The 22,805-nt window shown below is 38.2% G+C and overlaps 1 protein-coding gene across 1 annotated transcript in view; it reads left to right on the top strand.

Moving 5' to 3' along the window:
• The window catches only part of TRHDE (thyrotropin releasing hormone degrading enzyme), a 295,375-nt gene that overhangs the window by 244,164 nt on the left and 28,406 nt on the right, over positions 1–22,805 (top strand). Inside the window, exons 10-12 of the mRNA XM_081957923.1 lie at positions 912–1,000; positions 18,762–18,895; positions 18,989–19,044. Coding sequence (XP_081814049.1) covers positions 912–1,000; positions 18,762–18,895; positions 18,989–19,044 — 279 coding nt within the window. The remainder of the gene's footprint in view (positions 1–911; positions 1,001–18,761; positions 18,896–18,988; positions 19,045–22,805) is intronic.

Below are 22,805 nucleotides of genomic sequence, written 5' to 3'. Positions count from 1 at the left end.
AAGGGTGATTTATTTTTGCTTTGTTTATATTTTATTGTTCACTTTGATGTCTTCAGTATGCTACCATTGTGAAAAATGTCTATAAACTTAAAACACTTGATTACAAGTAGTCCTTGACTTACATCCATAATTGAGCCTGACATTTCTGTTGCTATGTGAAACATTCGTTGAGTTTTGACTCATTTTACAATCTTTCTTGCCACATCTGTTAAGTGAATAAGTGCAGTTGATAAGTTAGTAACACGTTGTTAAGTGAATCTGGCTTCCCACTGACTGCTTATCAGATGGTCACAAAAGGTGATAACATGATCTGGGGACACAGCGACGGTCATAAATACAAACCAGTTGCCAAACATCTGAATTTTAATTACCTGGTCATGGGGATGCTGCAAAGGTTGTAACTGTAAAAAAGCATCATAAGTCACTTTTTTCAGTGCTGTTGTAACTTTGAACACTCACTAAATGAACTGTTGTAAGTCAAGAATTACCTATACTGAAATATGAGTAATTATAGAGGGATTATAGATAAATTTTTAATGATAGCCTTATGAAAAAGGCATATTGTTACTGAAACCAAAACACACTGTTGCCAAAGCCTGTTCCCCTTAAATTACTCTTAAGGGGAGGGGCTGTTGTATTAGTTATTGCCTTTTCTATTTTCTTATTTTATTTTATGAGAAATTATCGTTCAATGGTAGTACATTTTGTTTTAAAAAGAAAGATGAATAACCGTATTACTACTTTGTTGCATTTCACAAATTGATTTTAGAAACAAGGTAACATGTTAGAATCAAAATATTTGCACTCTTACTGAACATGCTTGATGCCTTTGATATAATTCCCGATTGCTGTTGAGTGAGAAGAATCATTTCAGTATTTTTGTTCTTAGAACCCACTCCTTTGTCTTGCAGCTACTTGTGGCAGATTCCATTAACAATTGCAGTAGGAAATACAAGCCACATCTCATCAGAGGCAATTATATGGGTGTCTAACAAATCAGGTAAACATCAACTTTCCTCCCAGTAGAATCTCATAAAGCATTCATGTGTTTTTCTGAACTATTTCTTCATAATGGATCTTAGAAAAATAATTAGTGTCGCTAAACATAGATTTTGTTTTGGAAAAATGTGTTGTAAAAAAAAGAATCTCAATATCCCCCCCCCCCCCAATAAAAATAGGAAAAAATGAGAATTATGAAATATCTACTTTATAACACAACATAGTCTGGAAATATTTGTCTTATATAAAATCTGTAATAAATTTATAAAAAATATATTTAGTTTATAGATAGTGTAAAATTTAAATTTTAAATTCTGATTTAATCCCATAGTTAACTCAAGAAAATTATTTTAAAATTCTGATTCTTTTGTCAGTCTTTTTCTGATGTTAGCAAAGAGGGTTTCTTTTAATCTTGGCTTTTTAAGCTTCTGCCACCATCATCCTTTTTTTAAAAAAAAAAGTCCCCCCCCCCCACCCGCAATCACTTGGAGTCTCAATAAACTGCTTTGGAATTGGAATGAAGAAGACAGGAAATTTATCTAGCAAGTGTTATATGCTGTTTCTCTTAGGTGTTTTTCTCACTTATTCTTCTAAGCATGAAGTAAATCATTCCTGAATTGGCACAGTCTGCTTGAATGACAAGACATGAAAAAGGAAAGAGGAATCCTTGCCCTAACTGTGAAAAAAAGATAAAATGAACCAATTTCACAGAGAAGTTATAATAATGTTATTCTTTGCTGTAATTATAAGAAAGGAAGCAGTCAAAATATGTTGCTTTCTTTCCCTTTTGTTCTTTAACAGTTGATTAATTGTAATATCTTAGAACATGGTGCTCGGGAAAATAGAGTGTCCTTTTAAATTAGGCAGATTTTGGGCTTTAGACATAGATTTTCAAAGTCATTCAGATAACTTACTGATTCAGAGCTAGATGTTGAAGCCATGGTTTTTTTAGGGATGTGTGTGTATGTGAGAGAGAGAGTGTGTAAAAGAGAAGAGCTATGTGACTGCACCTTCCTTTGCTTAAACCAATTCTTCACATTCATTCTTTGTATTCAAATTCACTGATTCTATCATCAAAAAGTAAGCCAATAGCAGCTAGCAGTCGCTGATAAACTATTACATATACTGTATTTCTAAGGAAATATATTGAAAATTACCAGTCTGGGAATAAAGCTAATTCATTTTGAAAGCTGTATTTATTCATGAGCAATTCCATTTTACTTCATTTATGTGCTAATCAATATGCAGACAGTTAGAGAGGATTGAATGGTGCCAGGTTCATGGAACCACAAGAATTTATACAATAAAAATCAGTAGCAATAGTGGTATTAGATTCCAGTCAATGTATTTCAAATAGTGTGTAGGGATATGTATGGTATGCACGTTAAGTATGAATGGTTGGCTAATGTGCGTGAATGTCATGATGGCCAGGCTGATCCAAGCTACAGTAATGAAATTTGATAAGCTTAGCAGATTGTTAGTATCTGAAGGATTAATTTTGGAAGACATGTCACTAGGAGCAATTCTAAAAGCAATGTATAGTATGCAAGATATCTTGTTAATTTTTCTGGAAGGTACCTTGCATTCAAAATGTTCATAACAAAAGAATATTTAGGAAAGTTGCTTTCTTTTGAAAAGTTCTTTGATGCATGAATAACCTAATCATACTTATATCTGCCTTTGTATGTATGCCTTTATGAAACAAAGCGACAATATTCCTGATACTCCTACTGACAGAACTGGAATGCTGTAGACTGGCATCTTCAATTCCATGGTCAAGAAAAATAAGTAGAATCTTAACTAATTATGTATTTATATATTTTAATTGGATGTCTTTGGATGATGGAAGACCATGTCCATTATGTGTCTTCATTAATTCAAAAAATAGTGGCTACTTTATGTGATGAAGAAGCAGTCTCAAATAATTGTGGAGAAATGATATACTCTCGACTAAGAACCCTGGCTTTAAAAATTCTAGAGAACTTTTCCACTCTTTTTCCAATCTTCCTTTTTTCCACAACTCTTATTTGTCAAGTGTAAGATCTTGGGCTATCTACATGGTACAGTGTTTTTGCAAATGGAGCATGCACACAAAGATCCAGGAATTCAGTTAAAGTAGCTGTTGCTTTATTGTTATTTATTGCATAGCAGCATTGCTTGGTTAGAATACTTTTTTTTTGTTAAAAGTTTTTTCTTTTTTTTTCTTTTAAAACAAACATTTCATCATTCATCAATCAGTGTGTCATCTGAGTACAAATTTTAATGAGATTATTCCTTTAATTGCTAGTGTTAATCTGCTCATTTCTGCACAATCTAATATTTACTTAATCACATTTTCATCTTTAGGGATTTCTTCAGCTTTCCAATTTTGTGCAAATACAATTCTAGCCGCAGTTATTACATGAATAATCAAATATATATTTTCTTTACTATATTTCCTGGTAAGATACTCAACAAGAACAATTCAGATTTAATTCAATATGTTGCTGCACCATCTTCTCCATTGGTTAAAATACTTGATGCTGTTGAGGAAGGTATACTTGAAGACAAGCAGCAGCTGATTCCCTCCCATGAATTTGAAATCCAAGTATCAATACAACAGCTTCACAGGGCCCAATATATCTGCCTGTCAATGAATGTGTGATCTTTCATCTTCTTTGTTCAAACGCAAAATTGCCTGATGCTTCCCTTCATGGTGACATATTTGATGGATTTGACAAATGAGCATATTTTTTTACATTGAGAAGACCTTCAATACTACCCATTGAGAAATTAAAGTTTGACTCTTATCCTTCTTAATGTCTTTCAAATACTCCCATTTCTGAAGACTATTTCCTGTGGATTGGATATGAATCATCACCACCCATTGTACACTCACTAAATGGCTTTGGGTACTCTTACTGCATGTACCATTTTTACAACATTCTGCGTTTCTGCTGAAATATGGACCATGCATCATGTGCTTTGATACCAATTTATAGAGCTTTGAATCTTCATTGGGTCTGGCATTTCAGCTTGCAGAAATGTATTATAAATTTGTCATCTTGGCTTGTATGCTTCATCAAGCCACAGTAAACAGTGCAAATGAGGAAGACCCCACTGGCACACTTTGCACATAAACAATCTTCCTACCAAATAGACCTTGTGTTCCACTGAGGTACTACAGGTATATGAACAACTTTCTCTTCAAGTTGAGTCCTCGCAATTAAATCTGCCCAATCATTTGGCTACTAATTCAAAAAAAGATCTTATTTTATTTATTGCCAGTTTGGATTGCATGTAAATATAATGAAAATTGAATCATTGCCATAATTCCATATATATGCATCATGGCATCTCAACATCATTCTTTCATATGTTTTGGTCCACAACAAATGTTGAACAGAATACAATGCACCTTGTGATGTTTCCAAAATCATCATCATCCACTGCATCAGTCTGTCTTCTGTATATTATTGATCTCAAGGTCGTTTGATTCATTTGGATGTAACTCAGCCTCTTGGCTTCAACCTTATCAGCCATGTCAACCATCTATTGTTCAAACAGACATCCTCCTCTTAGAATATTATTTAACTCATCCCATGATTCATTATTCAACATGCATAACAACACACAGCCATTATTTGCTTGTGGTTTGTGATTTGGAACTGATGATGCCAACCACCACCTCCAAAAGGAGAGAAAAGTATTATTGAAAGCTATCATAGGAATGATGGGACTCTGAAATTATTTTCAAACCACCTCCTCATTCCTTCAACATAATATGATGGGCAGGATCATTCTACCCAGATTCCAGAGGTATAGGATGGGACTGATCTACCTGATCATTGGCAGTTAGTGATGGGACCATACTACCTGGCTTGTGGAGGGTTAGGCAAGACTGATTTAATAAACTTCCAGGTGGCAGTATAGCAGTGCTAAAGTGGCCATAGATTTGCCAGATTTCAAGACGATGACTCCCTTATAGCAATAGCACATAGACATATATTGTTTCATAGTGCTTTATAGCCACAGCGTCAGCGTATCACCCCGAACAATCTGTCCTCATTTTACCGACCTCAGAAGGATGGAAAGCTGAGTCAATCTTGAGGCGGTGAGACTCAAATTGCCAAACTGCTGGCAGCTCACAGTCAGCAAAACTAGTCTGAAATGCTGCATTCTAATCACCATGCCACCATGGCTTATATACTTCATCTTAATTTTATTGTACTCATAACACGTTCCAAAGGTACTTTTCTAGGAGGCAACCGGACTTTCTTGTTTTTTTTCTTTGAAGACGTTTTGCTTCTCATCCAAGAAGTTTCTTGGATGGTGACTGGACAGCTGTGACTGGATGATGGGGAATAGAAGGATTCTTGGATTAGAAGCAAAACCATCCAGTCACAGCTGAAGAAGCTTCTTGGACGAGAAGAGAAATGTCTTCAAAGAAAAACCAGTCCAGTTGCCTCTTGAAAAAGCACCTTTGGGACAACCATGACCTGGATGACTGAGAATCTCCGTAGACTTTTACTCAGAAAATGCAAACTCCATAGGGTAGGCAAAAAAATGTCCTGGATATGATAATAAGAATAGAGGCAAAGCTGTCTTTTTTGAAAAGCAGATTACATATTTGGAAGGGGGAGGAAATGTGTCCTTTACATTATGAGTAAAGGAACTATAGTCAGCTTCAGTTTAGGAAGCAATTGAAAAAATAAAACAGGATGGGGAAGGGCTAAGATATAGTAGCTGTAGTGACTGACACCAGACAGATCCAGTTTTTACTCCCTCTGCAGCCATGGCAGCTCACTTGGTGACTTTCAGCCCAACCTGCCTACAGTATTTTTTATTGAAATTGAGAGCAGGGCAAGATCGGGTTAAAAACTGTAAAATTCAGACTGACTATCAGGAAAAGTTTCCTAAGGGTAATGGCTATTAAACAGAGGGACAGTCTCCTTAGAAAAATGATGGACTATGTATTGCTAAACCTTTTCCAGTGAGCTAGATGATTGTTGGGAATAGTTTTGGGGATTTAAACCAGATCTTAAGTCCCTTAAAGTGTGCATATTCTTATGTTCCTTTAAATGTAATATTATGAATTCCCTTCTAGATAATTTATAGATCAGGATTTTTACTATCTATAAGATGTTCTAATTTTTGACTGCTTTTGAAAAGGAAAACTTTGATGCATCAAAGTGAAGAAGATTTAAAATGAGAAATAATATTGACGTTTATGATTTGGTTCATTTTTCTGATTTAAATTACAGTTGCAAACTTAAAATTATTAAATGTGAGTTCAGAGTAGAGGTATGAAGTACAGAAAATTATTGATTTTTTCCTATTTTCCCCTCTTTTTCCATTTAAAAATTCTTCTGTCCATTATAATAATGACGATGACAATAGTGATGATATGATGTTGTTGGCCAGTCTCTTATGTATATAATAATGCATTGCTTGATGTTAAATGCCCAAATGAGATTCCCAGTTTTTAAGAGCAGAAAGTTATGGGGACCTCCCAAAATGCTTGTCCTTTGGAGCATTTTGAAAATAATAAATATCATTCTGAGGAGTTGCAATAAAAGAAAGAATCTGCTCAAAATAAGTAGAGTAATGAGAACATGGAAGAGTTTGTAGGAAGAAGGAGGGAATATTTTGTGCTGAGTGACTTTGATAACTTTTATATCAAACTTAGCTTTCATAATTTATTGTTCCTATTTGCTAAATTGATGCAATTAGAGATTCATTCAATCTTTTCTATCTGTTTTGAATTGCATATCATTTGTTAGTCAGAATCTTTCCAACAATCATATTGTTGCAGAGAACAAATCCCATTGACATATGGTCCACTCCAGAGGTGGGTTTCAGGGGGTATGGTCCGGTGCACGCGAACCGGATCCACAAATCCAGTGTGCACTTGTGTACCGGGTCCTCCGGAGGCCCTGTACCAGAACGGTCCCTCCCCTGGCCTGTACCCCCCTCAACCCCCCTCTCCGCACCATACTTGCCCCGACCATCCACTTCCTTTGCCAACCCAGCTGGCGGGGCTGCAGCCGGCGGGCCAAGGGGCATCAGTGGTGAACAGTAAGTGAAGTGAGTGCTGGCCAGCATCCCTGCCTCAAAGCAAAAGGTTTTTGGAAGCTGTGGCTGCCTCTCCACCTCCCTTTTGCAGAAACTCCTCTTGCTGCAGAATTGCTCTGTCTTTCCTGGATTTCAGCTGCTCTTGTCTGATTATTTTCTTCTGCCCCCTTCCTCCCCCTGCACAGTCTCAGTTGTTGCTTGGAGGGAGGGGATTTCTGGTTTTGCAGGGCTGAGAGGAAAAGGGGGAAGGAGAAATAGGTCCTCCAAGGCTGCCCATCCCTTGGCATTTTTGAAACCAAATTCTCCCCCGCCCAAATACAATACAATAGTTGAGTTGGAAGGGACCTTGGAGGTCTTCTAGTCCAACCCCCTGCCTAGGCAGGAAACCCTATACCATTTCAGACAAATGGCTATCCAACATCTTCTTAAAGACTTCCAGCGTTGGGGCATTCACAACTTCTGGAGGCAAGCTGTTCCACTGATTAATTGTTCTAACTGTCAGGAAATTTATCCTCAGTTCTAAGTTGCTTCTCTCCTTGATTAGTTTCCACCTAGAGGAAATAGAGGACCCCTCCACCTAAATACTGCGGAGCAGAGCATGCTGGTCCCATAACTGGGCAACGTGTGGGGGAAGAGGAAAAGGAGAGGAAAAATGTTGGGATTCTCCGTGCTTCAGCCCTTAACCTTGAATGGCAGAGAGAAGCCAAACTTTCCCCCCTCCATTCAGAGGAGCTGCTGCTCCCTTTATGCTTCCCATGGCGCCCTCCCTAAAGGGGGTTGAAGTACCTGAAAGGGACAGGTAGGCTGCCAGAGCTCCTCTGAGAAGACTTTTCTGAGAAGGGAAAGTGCTCCGATCCAGATGCACCCAAGCTGGTGGAGCGCCCACCCGCTTGGAGCCACCATGCGGCTCACCTGCAATGGCTATCTCCCTGGCGATGGGTGGGTGGTTGCGGGTGCTCCACCAGCTCGGGTGCAGCTGGACCAGAGCTCTTTCTCTTCTCAGAAAAGTCTTCTCAGAAAAGTCTTCTCAGAAAAGTCTTCTCAGAAAAGTCTTCTTAGAGGAGCTCTGGCAGCCTGCCTGTCCCTTTCAGGTACCAGACTGTACCCCCCGAAACCTGGAATGAGCCATGCAAGCAGTGGGCAAGTATGTGAAGCTTCATTTGAGTATGCATGGGATCAGGTTGCACGCACAAAATCTTTACCTGATCTCTGCTGCTGGTCTGTGGAGCCAGAAAGGGACTACTATGTTAGCTTGTTTATAGGGAACTGTTCTTAGGAAGGGTAAGTGAAGCGAGTGTCTGCCAGCATCCCTGCCTGAAAGCAGGGTTTTTGGAAGCTGTGGCTGCCCCCTCCCCCTCCTTTTTGCAGAAACTCTTCTTGCTGCAAAAGTGGGACCGCTCCGCCTTTCCTGGCTTTCCTCTTCTCTTGTCCGATTATCTTCTCCTGCCTCCTCGCTCCTTCCCCCTGCAAAGGCCACAACAGAGATCAGGGCAAAGATTTTGCATGTGCAACCTAATCCCATGCATGCGCAAATGAAGCTTCACACACTTGCCCACCGCTTGCATGGCTCATTCCAGAGGTGGGTTTCAGGGGCTACGGTCTGGTACCTGAAAGGGACAGGCAAGCTGCCAGGGCTCCTCTGAGAAGACTTTTCTGAGGAGAAAAAGTGCTCTGGTCTGGCTGCACCCCAGCTGGTGGAGCGCCTGCAACTGCCCAGGGAGATAGCCAGTGCAGGTGACCCACACGGTGGCTCCGAGAGGGCAGGCGCTCCACCAGCTGGGATGCATCTGGACTGAAGCACTTTCTCTTCTCAGAAAAGTCTTCTCAGAGGAGGTCTGATAGCCTGCCTGTCCCTTTCAGGTACTTCAACTCCCAGGAGGGAGGTGGTCAGGGGGGAGATAAAGGGAGCAGTAGCTCCTCTGAATGGAGGGGGAAAAGTTTGGCTTCTCTCTGCCATTTAAGGTTAAGGGCTGCAACACGGAGAACTCCAACTTTTTTCTTCTCCTTTTCCTCGCCACACGTTGCCCAGTTATGGGGCCAGCATGCTCTGCTCCACAGTATTCAGGTGGAGGGGGTCCTCTGTTTAGGTGGGGGAGAATTTGGTTGCAAAAATGCCAAGGGGTGGCAGCCTTGGAGGGCCTGTTTCACCTTCCCCTTTTCTCTCAGCCCTGCAAAACCAGAAATCTCCCCCCACCCTCCAAGCAGCAATTGAGACTGTGCAGAGGGAGGTGGGCAGGAGAAAATAATCAGACAAGAGAAGCTGAAATCCAGGAAAGACGGAGCAATTCTGCAGCAAGAGGAATTTCTGCAAAAGAGGGGGGGGGCAGCTGCAGCTTCCATAGACCTTTTGCTTTTAGTCATAATTGCCATCAGAGCAGATGTGGGGGGGAGGAAAACGGTCCAAGAAGCCCAGCACTCTGAAGAGGTATGCGTAGACGGGGTGACGAGCAAAGCAGAGGAGAACTGGAGGGTCTTCCCTGGAGGGAAGACCAAGGGGAGGCTCTTTTGGGGGCAGGGGAGCGGGCTGCATGGTCTCTGGGCTGCACCCTCTTTTTTAAAAAAAATGGTTGAAGTTGGGCCCCCATCCCTCTTGGAGCTCTGCTTGTCTGTCCACAATAGATTGCCAGGAAAAAGAAAAGAAAAAGCAGGGAATGAAGTCTGCAAGATGGTGGCAATGCTCTTAAATTGCTTAAGAAAGGAAGATCCATCCTGGGAGCAACTCCCGGGTCCATTTTCTTTAAGGCACCCACCAGCGGACCTTTGAGATGGCTCTGTGGGTGGGTGTTCTGTTTGTTTTCCCCAAAAGGCCACTGGGGTGCCTATCACCACCCATGGATTTTTCCAGATGCTGCAGTGGAACAAGAGAGAGAGTGGGTGGGGGGAGAAAGAGGAAGGGGCAGTTGTCCTCTATCAAGCTTGTGCATGAGGAAGGAGAAGCTGCTTCTCTCCCCCAAATCGACTGGTTTGTTAATTTGAAAATGAGCAATAAAAGAGAAGCATATTTCTGTACATAACACTGAGAAGTGTTGAGAAGCTGAGGTGTGTGTGTGTGTGTGTGTGAGAGAGAGAGAGAGAGAGAGAGAGAGAGAGAGAGAGAGAGAGAGAGGGAGAGAGAGAGAGAGAATGAATCAGGGAATTCCAGGCTGGAAAGATTGTTTTGTATTCCAGTTAAATTAGAACTGGTTCTTTGTGAAGGATCTGTGAGAATTTTGAAATATTGCAATAAGGCCCAAGAAAAAAAAAAAGCAGAAAGATTTAATTAAAGGAGACGAGAAAGAATGGTAAAACATCCACTAAAGGGACTAAAGGCCTTTCTAATGTGTTTTCAATTGTAGGATTGGAAACATTTGATTGACTGTATGCTTTAATGTTGAAAAAGAATAATCTTTATCAGTATAAGCAGAGGTATATTCTTCAAGCTTTAATGCAGTTTGCAAAAATCATTGTAGTAAACTGAATATCACTGTAGAACATCATTTCTCACCAAAAATGCAATTTAATGGAGAGTAAAGCGAGATTTTACACAGGCAAGAAAAAATGTATAGAATAGGTGGTGCCTGGCTCAGCTGGAAGTAACTATCAGACGGATCTGTGAGATGGAAACCTATCAAACAGATCCAACCTAGAAATGAGAAATTTCTTGACAGAACAATTAGAGAAATGGGATACCTTCAGAAATTGTGGGTATACCATCACTGGAGGTTTTTAAGAAGAAATTTGTCCATAATAGTATAGGGTCTCATCTCATGCTTCCGTAGGGGTTGGACTAGAAAACCTCCAAGGTCCCTTCCAACTCTGTTATTCTTTATAAATCTCTCCACTCAAGAGAAGTGGAGAGAATGGTGAGAAACAATATTTGGAAATGTACAGCAGGTGGTCTTCTGACAGCAAAATCTCATACTAATCAAGGGGAAGATGACTTTGAAAATGCTTTCTCTCCCACCATAACATGCAAGATGAGGCGAGGACTGGTTGGGAGGGGTGAGGCAAGGAGAAGCCAGGCAAGGTGCCCCTCCATGTGAGTGACATCAAGTTGGCCATGCCCACCCAATCACATGACCTTATCCACCTAGTCAAGCCCACCCAGTCACATGACTGCCAAGCCACTCCCACCCAGTCATATAACTGCCAAGCCACTCCTACCCAGTCACATGACTGTTGAGCCACTCCCACAAAACAGGCCACACCTACTAAATAGGTTCTAAAATTTTTGAAACTCACCACTGGTCCACTCACTGTAATCATAACATTTTGCTCAAGAGAGCAGCATTTGGTCCAGAAGTTTCAAGTTCATGCTTAGATAAAAAGGAGAAAAGGTAAAAGACAAGTATGTTATTTAAATATTGCATTTAGAGCCAATTCTTTAATTATCAGCATAATATTTCTGCTAATATTAAGGAGATATTTTTATTAAATATTTGACCCCACATTTTGCAAGGAGGAAAAACCCTTCAGTAGTAGGTAAATAGTAAATATCCTTGCTAAGTGGATGGATGAGTCAATCAATAAGAATTGTTACCAAGGCTAATGGCGTTTGTGCAGGTAATCTCTGTGTATAAGAAGCACAAAAGGACAAATGGATTGAGTCTCAGAGGAGTTTGCATGGAAGAAACTGAATTACACATGTAATTATGGTAGGTGAGATTGGGCTGTCTCTCTCCATATGGACTGTACTAGGATTACAGTATTTAACTCCGGTTCTTAACTTCTTAAGAAAGAAGACTTGAGAATAAAAGAAGACTAATTTTAGAAAGTGATGATAGCTATCAATTGTCTTATTTAAAAAATAACACTAGAATCAATAATTTCAAAGCAACCCCAATCCATAACAATGGAGAAGATGATTGCCTGATAGTGAAAACAAAATACTAAGAAAGGTTAAAGAAGAGATCAAAAATTTTTTTCAGGCACAACCTTTTTTAAAAGAGAAAATGAGAAAGAATATGTCTGGAGAATCTTTTGATAGCTGCTTGAAGAGATTCCTCCTTTTCCTCAAATCTTTTTTGCTAATAATTCTAATGTGCCTCCTATTAGTTTTGAACAAATAACATTGCAGGACCAGCTGAGATAATGGGAAGAGGGAAGGAAGCGAGGCAGAGGGAAACAGACTCATTTTGAGTTTCAAAAGATACTAAGATAGCAAGCTTTGCTGATAGCAAGCCCTATCTCTGAGCTCCTACAATACAAATTCTTTCTCTTATAAAATAAAGTGGATCATACACTGCATTCAGAAAATGCACTTCTCTCATTAGTGATTTGGTGGCTCTGAGCATGGCCTGCTGGACTGAAAGACTTTTCAATTGGTTAGAAGCATCTTGTCTCAATTGCCAGTACTCCTCCCTTTCTTCTGTGTAGACAGTATGTGATCTGTAATTGTGGCAGGGGTATAGTATAGTATAGTATAGTATAGTATAGTATAGTATAGTATAGTATAGTATAGTATAGTATAGTACAGTACAGTACAGTACAGTACAGAACAGTACAGAACAGAACAGAACAGAACAGAATATAATAGTTGGAAGGGACCTTGGAGGTCTTCTAGTCCAACCACCTATAGGAAACCCTATATCATTTCAGACAAATGTTTGCTTCTTAAAAACTTCCAGTGTTGGAACATTCACAACTTCTGGAGGCAAGTTGTTCCACTGGTTAATTGTTCTAATTGTCAGGAAATTACTTCTTAGTTCTAGATTGCTTCTCTCCTTGATTAGTTTCCATTCATTGCTTCTTGTCTTGCCCTCAGGTGCTTTGGAAAATAGCTTGACTCCCTTTTCTTTATGGCAACCCCTGAGATATCAGAACACTGCTATCTTGTCACCCCTAATCCTTCTCTTCATGAAACTAGACATACCCAATTCCAGCAACCACTCATATGTTTTGGCCTCCAGTGCCCTAATCATCTTTGTTGCTCTTCTCTGCACTCTTTCTAGAATCTCAATATCTTTTTTACATCGTGGTGACCAAAACTGGATGCAGTATTCTAAGTGTGGCCTTAGCAAGGCATTATAAAGTGGTATTAACACTTCAGGTGATCTTGATTCTATCCCTCTGTTAATGCAGCCTAGAACTGTGTTGGCTTTTTTGGCAGCTGTAACACACTGCTGGCTCATATTTAAGTCATTATCCACTAGGATTCCCAAGATCTCTCTCACAGTTACTACTATTGAGTGAGGTACCAACTATACCTATGCATTTGTTTTTTCTTGTCTAAATGTAGAACATTACTTTTTTCACCATTGAATTTCATTTTGTTAGTGCCCAATGTTCAAGTCTGTTAATATTTTTCTGAATCTGAAGCCTATCTTCTGGAGTGTTGGCTATTTCTGACAGCTTGGTGTCATTTGCAAATTTAATGAGTTCCCCATCTAGTCCCTCATCCAAATCATTGATGAAGATGTTGAAGAGTCCTGGGCCTAAAACAGAGCCTTGGGATGCCCCACCGCATACTTCCCTCCATGAAGATGCAGTTCCATTGAGGACTACATGTTGATTGCGGTTGGTCAGCCAGTTACGAATCCATAGGATATTTGTTTGGGGTTTTAAATTTTTACATTTTAAATTATTTACTTAGCAGTACAGTTCTGTATATCTTTTTATCCTCCTCTTATTTATTTATCTATCTACTTAATAATTTTAATTGTCTAAATTTTATAGTTATTCATGATGTATTTCTGATATGGACTGTACACCGCCCCGAGTCCCTTTCGGGAGAGGGGGCAGTCTATAAGCGCTAAGAATAAATAAATAAATAAAACATCTGGTGGTGATGTTGTCTAACCTACATTTTTCTATCTTATCAAGTAGTAGATTGTCGTCTACTTTGTTAAACGCCTTGCTAAAACCCAAGTAAATTATATCAACAGTATTCCTCTGGTCCACTAATTTTGTTAGCTTGTCAAAGAATGCCAAAGATCTTGACAAAGATTTGTCTGGCGTGATCTGTTTTTGAGAAACCCATGTTGGCTTTAGGTCAGTGTTTCTCAAACTTGGCAACTTTAAGTCCTGTGGACTTCAACTCCCAGAATCCCCCAGCCAGCATAGCTGGCTGGGGAATTCTGGGAGTTGAAGTCCACAGGACTTAAAGTCGCCAAGTTTGAGAAACACTGCTTTAGGTTTTGACTTTGTTATAATAGATTCCTACATTTTGTTAAATAATAACAAAATGGAAACTTTATTTGCTGTCCTTATATACTTCTACTGTAATTTTGGGTCATTTAAAACACCCTCCCCTCTTTTACCTTATTCAGCATTACAATAGCAAGCAAAGAAGGAACAGTTTTTTAATAGTATCACAAAGTGTAGCACCAGAGGCCAGGGAGAAAAATAGAGCTCATTAAGAGCTCTACAGGGTTTCTGAACATTATTTGACCAGCAGTAGGAAGGAGGGACAATTGTTCACACAGCCACCCTGAACAGCTGCCTCTTTTCATAAAGTAAGGCCACAATGTGTCTACTGTACATTAGCTAAATAAAATGTAATATTTGCAATAGTGTGATATATAGATTTTTTTTTTAAAGCTGAATAATACATTCAAGGATTGTTGATACAGAATAAATACTTTAGGAAAAAGTAACATTAATGGCAGCCAGTTCATAGTATTTAAGAAATATGTAAGATATTTTATAGTGAAATTGTATATGATTGCTATGATGTAGCACTAAAATATGATAGAAATTGCATGGTGAAAGAAATTGTAGACATCAAAAAGCATAGCTGTCATTAGTAATAATATAGACCCTCACGAAAGGTTATCAGCTACTCTTTACAATAGCTACCCTCTCATTTGAACTAATGTAACATGAAAAAAATCATTTGTAGGCATAAGTCAAAGTAAAACATGCCCTTAACTGTAAAATCAGGTAGTCCTCAACTTGCAACCATAATTGAGCCCACAATTACCATTGTAAGTTATGGTGGTCATTAAGTGGATCACCACGTGACCACAACTGGTTTTAGAACCTTTTAAAGTACATGTGTAGTCGTTAAGCAACACATTGTACCCAATGGGCATTTTTACTGGAGACCAAAAGTAAATGCCAGTTTCCAACAACAAAAAATAATAATAAATTCCAGTCACATGTGTGCAGAACATTGTAAATAGACATACAGTGGATATAGAAAAATCTACACACTCCCCTGTTAAAATGCCAGGTTTGTGAGATGTAAAAATATCAGACCACGATAAATCAACTCAGAATTTTTACACCTTTAATATAACATACTGTGTAAGCTATACAAATCAAATGAAAAACGAACTGAAATATTTTCGGTGGGGAAAAAATAAAAAATTAGAATTTCCAAACAATTCTTCTGAATTATTTTCAAAGTGCACACAATGTAGAAATATTGTGTATAATACAAAGTAGAATATTCAATATAGCTTGCTGAAAATATGGAAGAGTCATTGCCTAGGCAAACAGGGCTGAAACAGTCTAAAGAAATCTAAAGAAATGAGGTAACGTTTGGAAGTATCTCAAACAGATACCATCCTGAGTCAATGGATGTATAGGGAGTATGAAGTACAGCAAATCAGACTTTCAAGATTCTTTTATTATTGCTGTTGTTAGTTATGAAGACCCATCGCGACCCCATGGACAACATTCTCCAGGCCTTCTTGTCCTCTACCATTCTTTGGAATTCATTTAAGCTCACGTCTACTGCTTCAGTGACTCCATCCAGCCACCTCATTCTCTGTCATCCCATTCCTCTTTTGCCCTCAATCTTTCCCAGCATTAGGCTCTTCTCTGTTGTTATAGCCGATTTTAATTAAAATACCTTTAGGTCTGGACTATCTAGTGGGGATCAAATAGAACATAGAGAAGTTTTATTCCTATTAATGCATATTTTTATAACTGCAAGCTTACTTAAAGAGTTTGAAATAATGTTATGTTTAAAATGATTTAACAAATGATTTAATCTATGCTGCACTGAACTCTAGAGGTCAAAATGACTAGAATTGTTTCTTGCTCTTTCAGTATTATAAAATACAGCATTTTGATTAAAAATCTTACTATAGTAACAAAACACATGTTATAAAGTAGCCTTAGCTTACAGACTTCTTGTTTAGCAAAATTATAATAGTATTTGTTTAAAAAGCATTGTGACCAATCCTTGCTTTTATGATTGTCAAGAATCCTGCAGTCACATGATCATTCAGGCGCTTTGCAACCAAACTGTGTTTCTGACCATCACGGCATCCTGTGGTCACATGATCATTTTTTGCAACTGCCTTTCAACAAGGCAGAAGTAAAATTGTAAATTATAATCACGTGATATTTTGCTTAGCAACCATACCACTTTGTTAACAACTGAAGGGGAGTTGAACTTACAAGATTGTTGTGATCATATGATCCCCCCCCCACCTTAGCTACCAGAGTATTTATAATGGAGTTGTCAATCAGCAATTGACTGAAATAAAAAAAAAGCTGTATAAAATGTCAGAAGCATTTGTTTTCCTCAAAATAACTAAGAATCAATAATTTACTTTTAACAGTTCATGCATATGGAATTATGCTATAATCTATTTATACTGTAATAAGAAGATTATTTGTACGGCCATGGTAATCTTATCTCTTAATGTCATTCTTGTAAAAATGTGACAAAATTAAGGATATAAAAATGGCTGTCATCCTGCTTTGTGATCTCCTAGAGATATTGGGGGGGGGGGAGAGATAGTACGTGTGTCTGTCATGGAAACAGGTTGGAGTAAATTGCAATGAATTAAGGAGCTGGCAGGAAGTTTGTTGGGCTGAGAAACAGAGTGAGAGAAGATGGTTAATAAGCAAAATGGGATTCAGACGGTTTCAGACTACTGAAGATATTCAGGTTCTGGATGATTTGAAGATCACTCAAGTTGATGAGAATCCTGGGTAAATCAGAATTAGCAAAATGGGGCAAGGACTATGGTTTCAGGGAAATCTGAGGGGAAAGACCTAAGATGGGGGTCTATGACAATTCACCATGGCCAACTCACCACCACCAACTTGCCACGACCAATTCACTATAGGACAAGAGTTACACTAATATCAAAGAAATAATGGAATAGAATCATTAAAGAAAGGATGCAAAAGAAAAAAACAGAATGAAATATGAATGGCAAAAATTAAAATATTTTTTTATTTATTTGAAATAATTAAATAGAATTGTTAAATCATCCCACAACGAGTTGTCTCGCAGTGAGTTGGTCATGGCGAGTTCTCCTGCGCCAAGTTGCCCATGTTGAGTTGGCCATAGTGAATTGACCCCAGTAAGTTTGCCACAGCGAGTTGGCTATCACAAGTTGTCCCATTCCCTAAGATGGTGATCAACATTTTGCAAGCTATGAGAGATTGCCAGTTATTTCTTTCCTAAGGACCTATTCTATGGGGAGTTTAGTTACAACTACAAACATAATAATAACTTAAGACAAGCACATTGACTTCAAAAGAAGCACTATTCTGTAAGCAGAGAAATAGTTAATTGCTGAACAGCAGAGCAATAATATTCATAAAACAATTTAGGATTTCTATTACCAACCTCTTTATAGCATATCCTGGGGTGTAGAACTGTTTATCTGCTTTATCTACAGGCCACTAACAGAACTACATAGCTATAATAGTCTTACTGGTTTTAAAATATCACAAATAAAAAAAATGAACAATTTCACAAGAAAGTCTCTACATGCTGTTTGTTTATGTTTGACCCTCCCATCTACATCCACCATAAAGTAGCTACTACATTTTCTGATTTAAACTACTTTTGCCCAGGCAAAAAATTGAATTGAGACTCTGTTAGATTCTTTTGGACTATTATGTTAAAAATGAGAAGTAATTCATCACTCTGTTAATCATTAAAAATAATAAATGGGAGAAAATAATTGGATATTGCTGTAAGTCAGCTGAATTGAGGGATGTGTTCAAAATCCTTCAGTAAAATTCCTTCTCACTTTCAAAACTTCTGGAAACCATGCAGTGAATGCTCAGAGAAGTATTTATTTCATGATATTTATATATGAAGTACTTGTGATATATACAAATATAATCTTAATTAAAAAATCATAAATATAACTGCATCTGGTTTATAATCTAGGCCTGTTGTTATATCTCAGTATAAACTGTGATTCCTACTGTTGAACAATCATTGATGGCTCTGCCTTTATTCATTTTAATGTAATGAAATCACCATGAGATGAGCTTTGGCTGTTCTACTTTTGGGTGATAAATATTATTTGCGCATGCTCTGTGCAATGAAAATACTTCATTTTCACCTCCTCTGTGGAGAATTCTGAGAACTGGATAGCTAGCACCATAGTTGACAATGCTGCATGTCACCACTAGGAGATGCATTAGTAAAATGATATTCACTCATTGAAATTATAAAGTCTTTATCACATCTTGGCTGAATGTTAAGATTCGTGCCTAAATCCAGGTATGCTAGTTTAGAGATTAATCTGCTTAAGAACTATATTGGTATTATCCTTAAGAGAAAAATGAAGCAGATAACAACAAATTTCAATTTTTAAATCAAGGATACACATGATAATTGCATTTTATAGCAATATACCTTGTCTTGTTTATTTACTACTACTACTACTACTATAAAGAGTGGACTATCTTGTTTTTATGGACTATTTTGTAGTTTTTTTCTTCATTTTATGATCAGTTATTTTAAAATATAAAACATTCTGAAAAATAACTTGATTTCTCTTATCACTCTACTTTGTTTACAGAACATCACAGAATTGCACATCTTAATGGAGGTACTTGGCTGCTTGGAAACATCAATCAAGCTGGCTACTTTAGGGTTAACTATGACATTAGAAACTGGAGATTGATAATTGACCAACTAATGAGAAACCATAAAGTAAGTTCATTTCACTTTCTTGCCTGAATACATGAAACACTTCTAGTTTCTTATCATCCTAAAGTCTTCAATTTTTCTCCTCTACCCTTATAGGTAATCTCTGTCAGTAATCGTGCAGGTTTGATCGATGATGCATTCAATTTAGCCAGGTATGTTTTTTGGGAGATAATCCAGTTTAATGCATATTCCTACAGCTCTCATATATTTCCCTTCATAGTGTGCTTGTGCAATTTGAAGTTGAAGGTACTTTTCTTTACAAGTTTCTGTCTTTTCATGATTGAAAAGATTCTCAGCACTGCATTCTCTATTTCTGAGTAGTAAAAATCTGAGAGTATTTCTGAATGCAGATGCTTGATTAATTTTCTTTAAGGTCAAATTTAAGTACTTTTGAGATTAATAATCTGTTCCCATTTCACTAATGAATTATTTACCTTTCAAAGTGATCCTTGAGCAACATGTCATTTTTAATAATAAAACTCTTTGAAATTTTAATGCTCTGTTACAGATAAAATGTCGTATTTGACAGTAAAAGATGCATATATTTCACCCAGTCTGGAATGGTATGAATATACATGCAGAAATGAAACCAATTTTAGATGTGGCAGGTTTTTCATAACAATAATTGCAAAGTAACAACTGCTAACAATTTATGAAAATAGCTATTGTAATGTTAGTGATCAAAATTTGTATTAACCAGAAAATAAGAACTTAAAACAATTTTAGAAGTGGCAGGTTTTGCATCACAATAATTGCAGTAACTATTACCAATATATTCATAGTCCATAAATATAATTTATGAAAATAGATGTCATAATATTAGTGATCAAAGTTTGCAGTAACCTGTACATAAGAACCTGAAACTTGCTAGCTGAAGAGGAAACAACATAAGAGAAAAAAAGAACAAATGTTAGGAGAAACAGTAGGGTTACTGGCCACTATAGAAAGAGAGGGCGCATATACTGTAAATGGCACTATTATTGCTCATCTTTCTTTGATCTCTACTATCAAACTTGTGGCAATAAAGGGCACTCACCTTAGCAGGAGAAGAGTCTTGATGAATTAAACATTTTTTTGCCCATGGCAACCAGCCAGTTCTTTCAAGCAAGCCTGCAAGCAGGACTTCTTACTTATTAGATTTTTATCCCACCTTTATTATTTTATAAATCAAGGTGACAAATATACATAACACTCCATACTCTTTTTATTTTCCCCACAACAACAACGCTGTCAGGTGGATTGCGCTGAGAAAGACAGACTAGGTCCAAAGTCACCCAGCCACTTTTTTGGCTAAGGCAGAACTAGAACTCACAGTATTTTGGCTTCTAGCCTCGATTCCTTAATCACTACACCAAACTGGCCATCTGACTTGAAAGTAATAATGCATTACAGTGCTTTTTTCTTCTCATGAGTGTTAGTTTTCATGTCCAATAGTTGTTGATTCCTCCCTGAATCTGACACTTTATATAAAAGTGTGTTTTTTATCGGTATTGAATTCAGTTTTATGAGATAACTCATACCTTTAGGAGAAAGGGAAAAATATTTGATTGCTTTTTGCACTCAATGCTTAAGAGTTATACAAACATCAGTTATATTTTTTAATGAAGCACCTAGTTTATTTTCTCAAACTTAATTGAAGAATGTAATTGCTACATTCTGCAGATATTCATTTTATCATTACTCAGAAAAAAGATGCTTTCTATACTGGCTCTTGGTTTGGCCAATCAAACTCTAATTTAGATACATTCTTGAAGTATGTGATTCATGACAGCATTTGACATCTCATGATTATATTCTGTTTCTCATGACCCCTGATTTACATGTTTTAGTAAATGTTAACCTGTCATTATTTTACTTCATTAAATTTGTATACTGCTTAGTATGCTATCATAAATATATTGCATGAAATACTTAAAAATAATAAAAGAGAACAAAGCATTATTTGTACTCCAATATATTAGAAACTAAATGTAGTGCCTTTTTAAAAACTCCTTTGGACTCCAGATCTTTGAATACTGGTAAAGTTAATCAAAACAGAAATTAATGCTGCTTTTTAATACACATTTCTACTTTTTTTAAAAAAAAGTTCATTGTCTTTCCAATGCAACTTGAACATTAAATGTTATATTCTCTTTATAGGGAAAATTGAACATACTATATATTGTCCAGAGGATAAGATATGTGAATTTTTATTTTATTTTTGTTTTGAAGCATAGAATATTTATTTTAAAATTCATATACTTTTTCTACATCACAAAGTATGCATTATCTTCTTAATCTGCAACTTAATGTTCTCCTAAATGTATATTATATTAATAAAAAATATACCCTAAGGGATATTTTAAAATTCTACATAGCCTTAATTTAGTAAGCAGTTATTTCATAGCTATTTCCATTAAATGTGAACAAATTGTTTCTCAGTGACTTTCTAATGCAATCAGCAGACATAGAACTCAATTATTATGCAATTATTGGAAATGGTGTACTTGGTAACAGTTGATTTTTATATGGCAGATTTGTCAATTTAATACATTTTTAGTTTAATACTGTTAATGTGACTTTTCATAAGGATGCAATATTAATTTGCATATTAATACATGAAAATTAAATTGCATCAATATTTCAGTTCTCTTTTTGGCAGTTTGCATTTTGCTCAATATACGGGGGAGTTTTTAGATGAGATGCTTTCTGCATTCCCCTACAAGTAGGTGAATGAAACATTCTCCTGTGCGCTGCTTGGACAGTCCAAGCATGGGGTTAACACAGTCTAACTGCCCTAGGACTGAGTGAGTTTTTTATTGTTGACCACGCCTCCCTTTGCCTCTGCAATTCAGTTTTAAAAACTCAGTCCGCCTGTTTGGACTGTTGCAGGGGAGTTCCTCAGTCTTAGGACAGTTATACTGTACTCCCCAAAATTAATTAACGAGTAATCAAATGATAGAATAAATTCCTTAAAGGTTGACACGCCAGGAGAATTGGAAGAGAAATTCTACAGCCGGAGTGACCGTCAGGAAACGTTAGTAAGGAGCGCGGGGTTCTGTGAGCTGCCCGGCGGCTGCCGGCGCTCGAGCTGAGGGCGGGAAACTTCCGCATCGATCGGCTTGCCCCTTTCGCGCTTCTAGGCTACCTGAGAGGAGCGCTGAGGCTCTCCAGAGTAGCGAAGGGATTTCCCTCGTCCAGTGGCTGCGGTGGCTACCTTAGGGGGTTCGCACGCCTTTCGCCGCCTCCCCGAACTAGCGCCGGCCATTTTAAGGCTTTCGAGTGCTTTTTGCCGCAACCTGATTCAGCACTTGCATTTGCAAAGGTTTTCGCGCGCTTTTGGCCGCAACCATGCAATTTCAGGGCCGAGAGCTGCGCGCGCAGCGGCGGCCATTTTCCTTGTGAAACGGCACTCCGAGGAGAGCAGACACAACGCAAGATGTGTTTTTTGCCTCAGTGACGAATACCAACGACTCGAGGGCCGCGTCTGGGAGTCCAGCTAGGCCCACCTCATCTGGCTACAGGTCTCCGCCTAATCTAAAGGCGGCACCGACAGGTTAGAGGGTATTGTCCCTCGGGCTTCCTTCCTAACCCTCAGTAAATCGATAGGCGTTCTCAGGCCGACTGGCCACGCCTTGTGCCCTTCTCCACCTCCATCCCAGCCATCTTACCCTGTTTTTGCCACCTCCAACCATGGCAGACAAAGGGTCAGGGGAAATGCAGGCTGGGCCTTCCTCAAAGAGGAGCAAATTAGATCTAGCTCCTAGTGGGGGCAAAGGGGGCAGGAACGGTACTAGAAGGGCATCTCCAGATCCCCAGGGCTGTGGGGACAAGGGCAAAGAAAGCAGTCGAAAGAATAAGGCCCCACAACCTCCTAGGCCTGATAGGTCTCCAAACCGAATGGAGCCTTCACCAGACCGATCCCCAAAACAAA

This window comes from Natrix helvetica (assembly GCF_964273705.1).
Source record: "Natrix helvetica genome assembly, chromosome: 6".
Taxonomy (NCBI): Eukaryota; Metazoa; Chordata; class Lepidosauria; order Squamata; family Natricidae; genus Natrix; species Natrix helvetica.
This window is presented reverse-complemented; position numbering and strand designations above follow the sequence as displayed.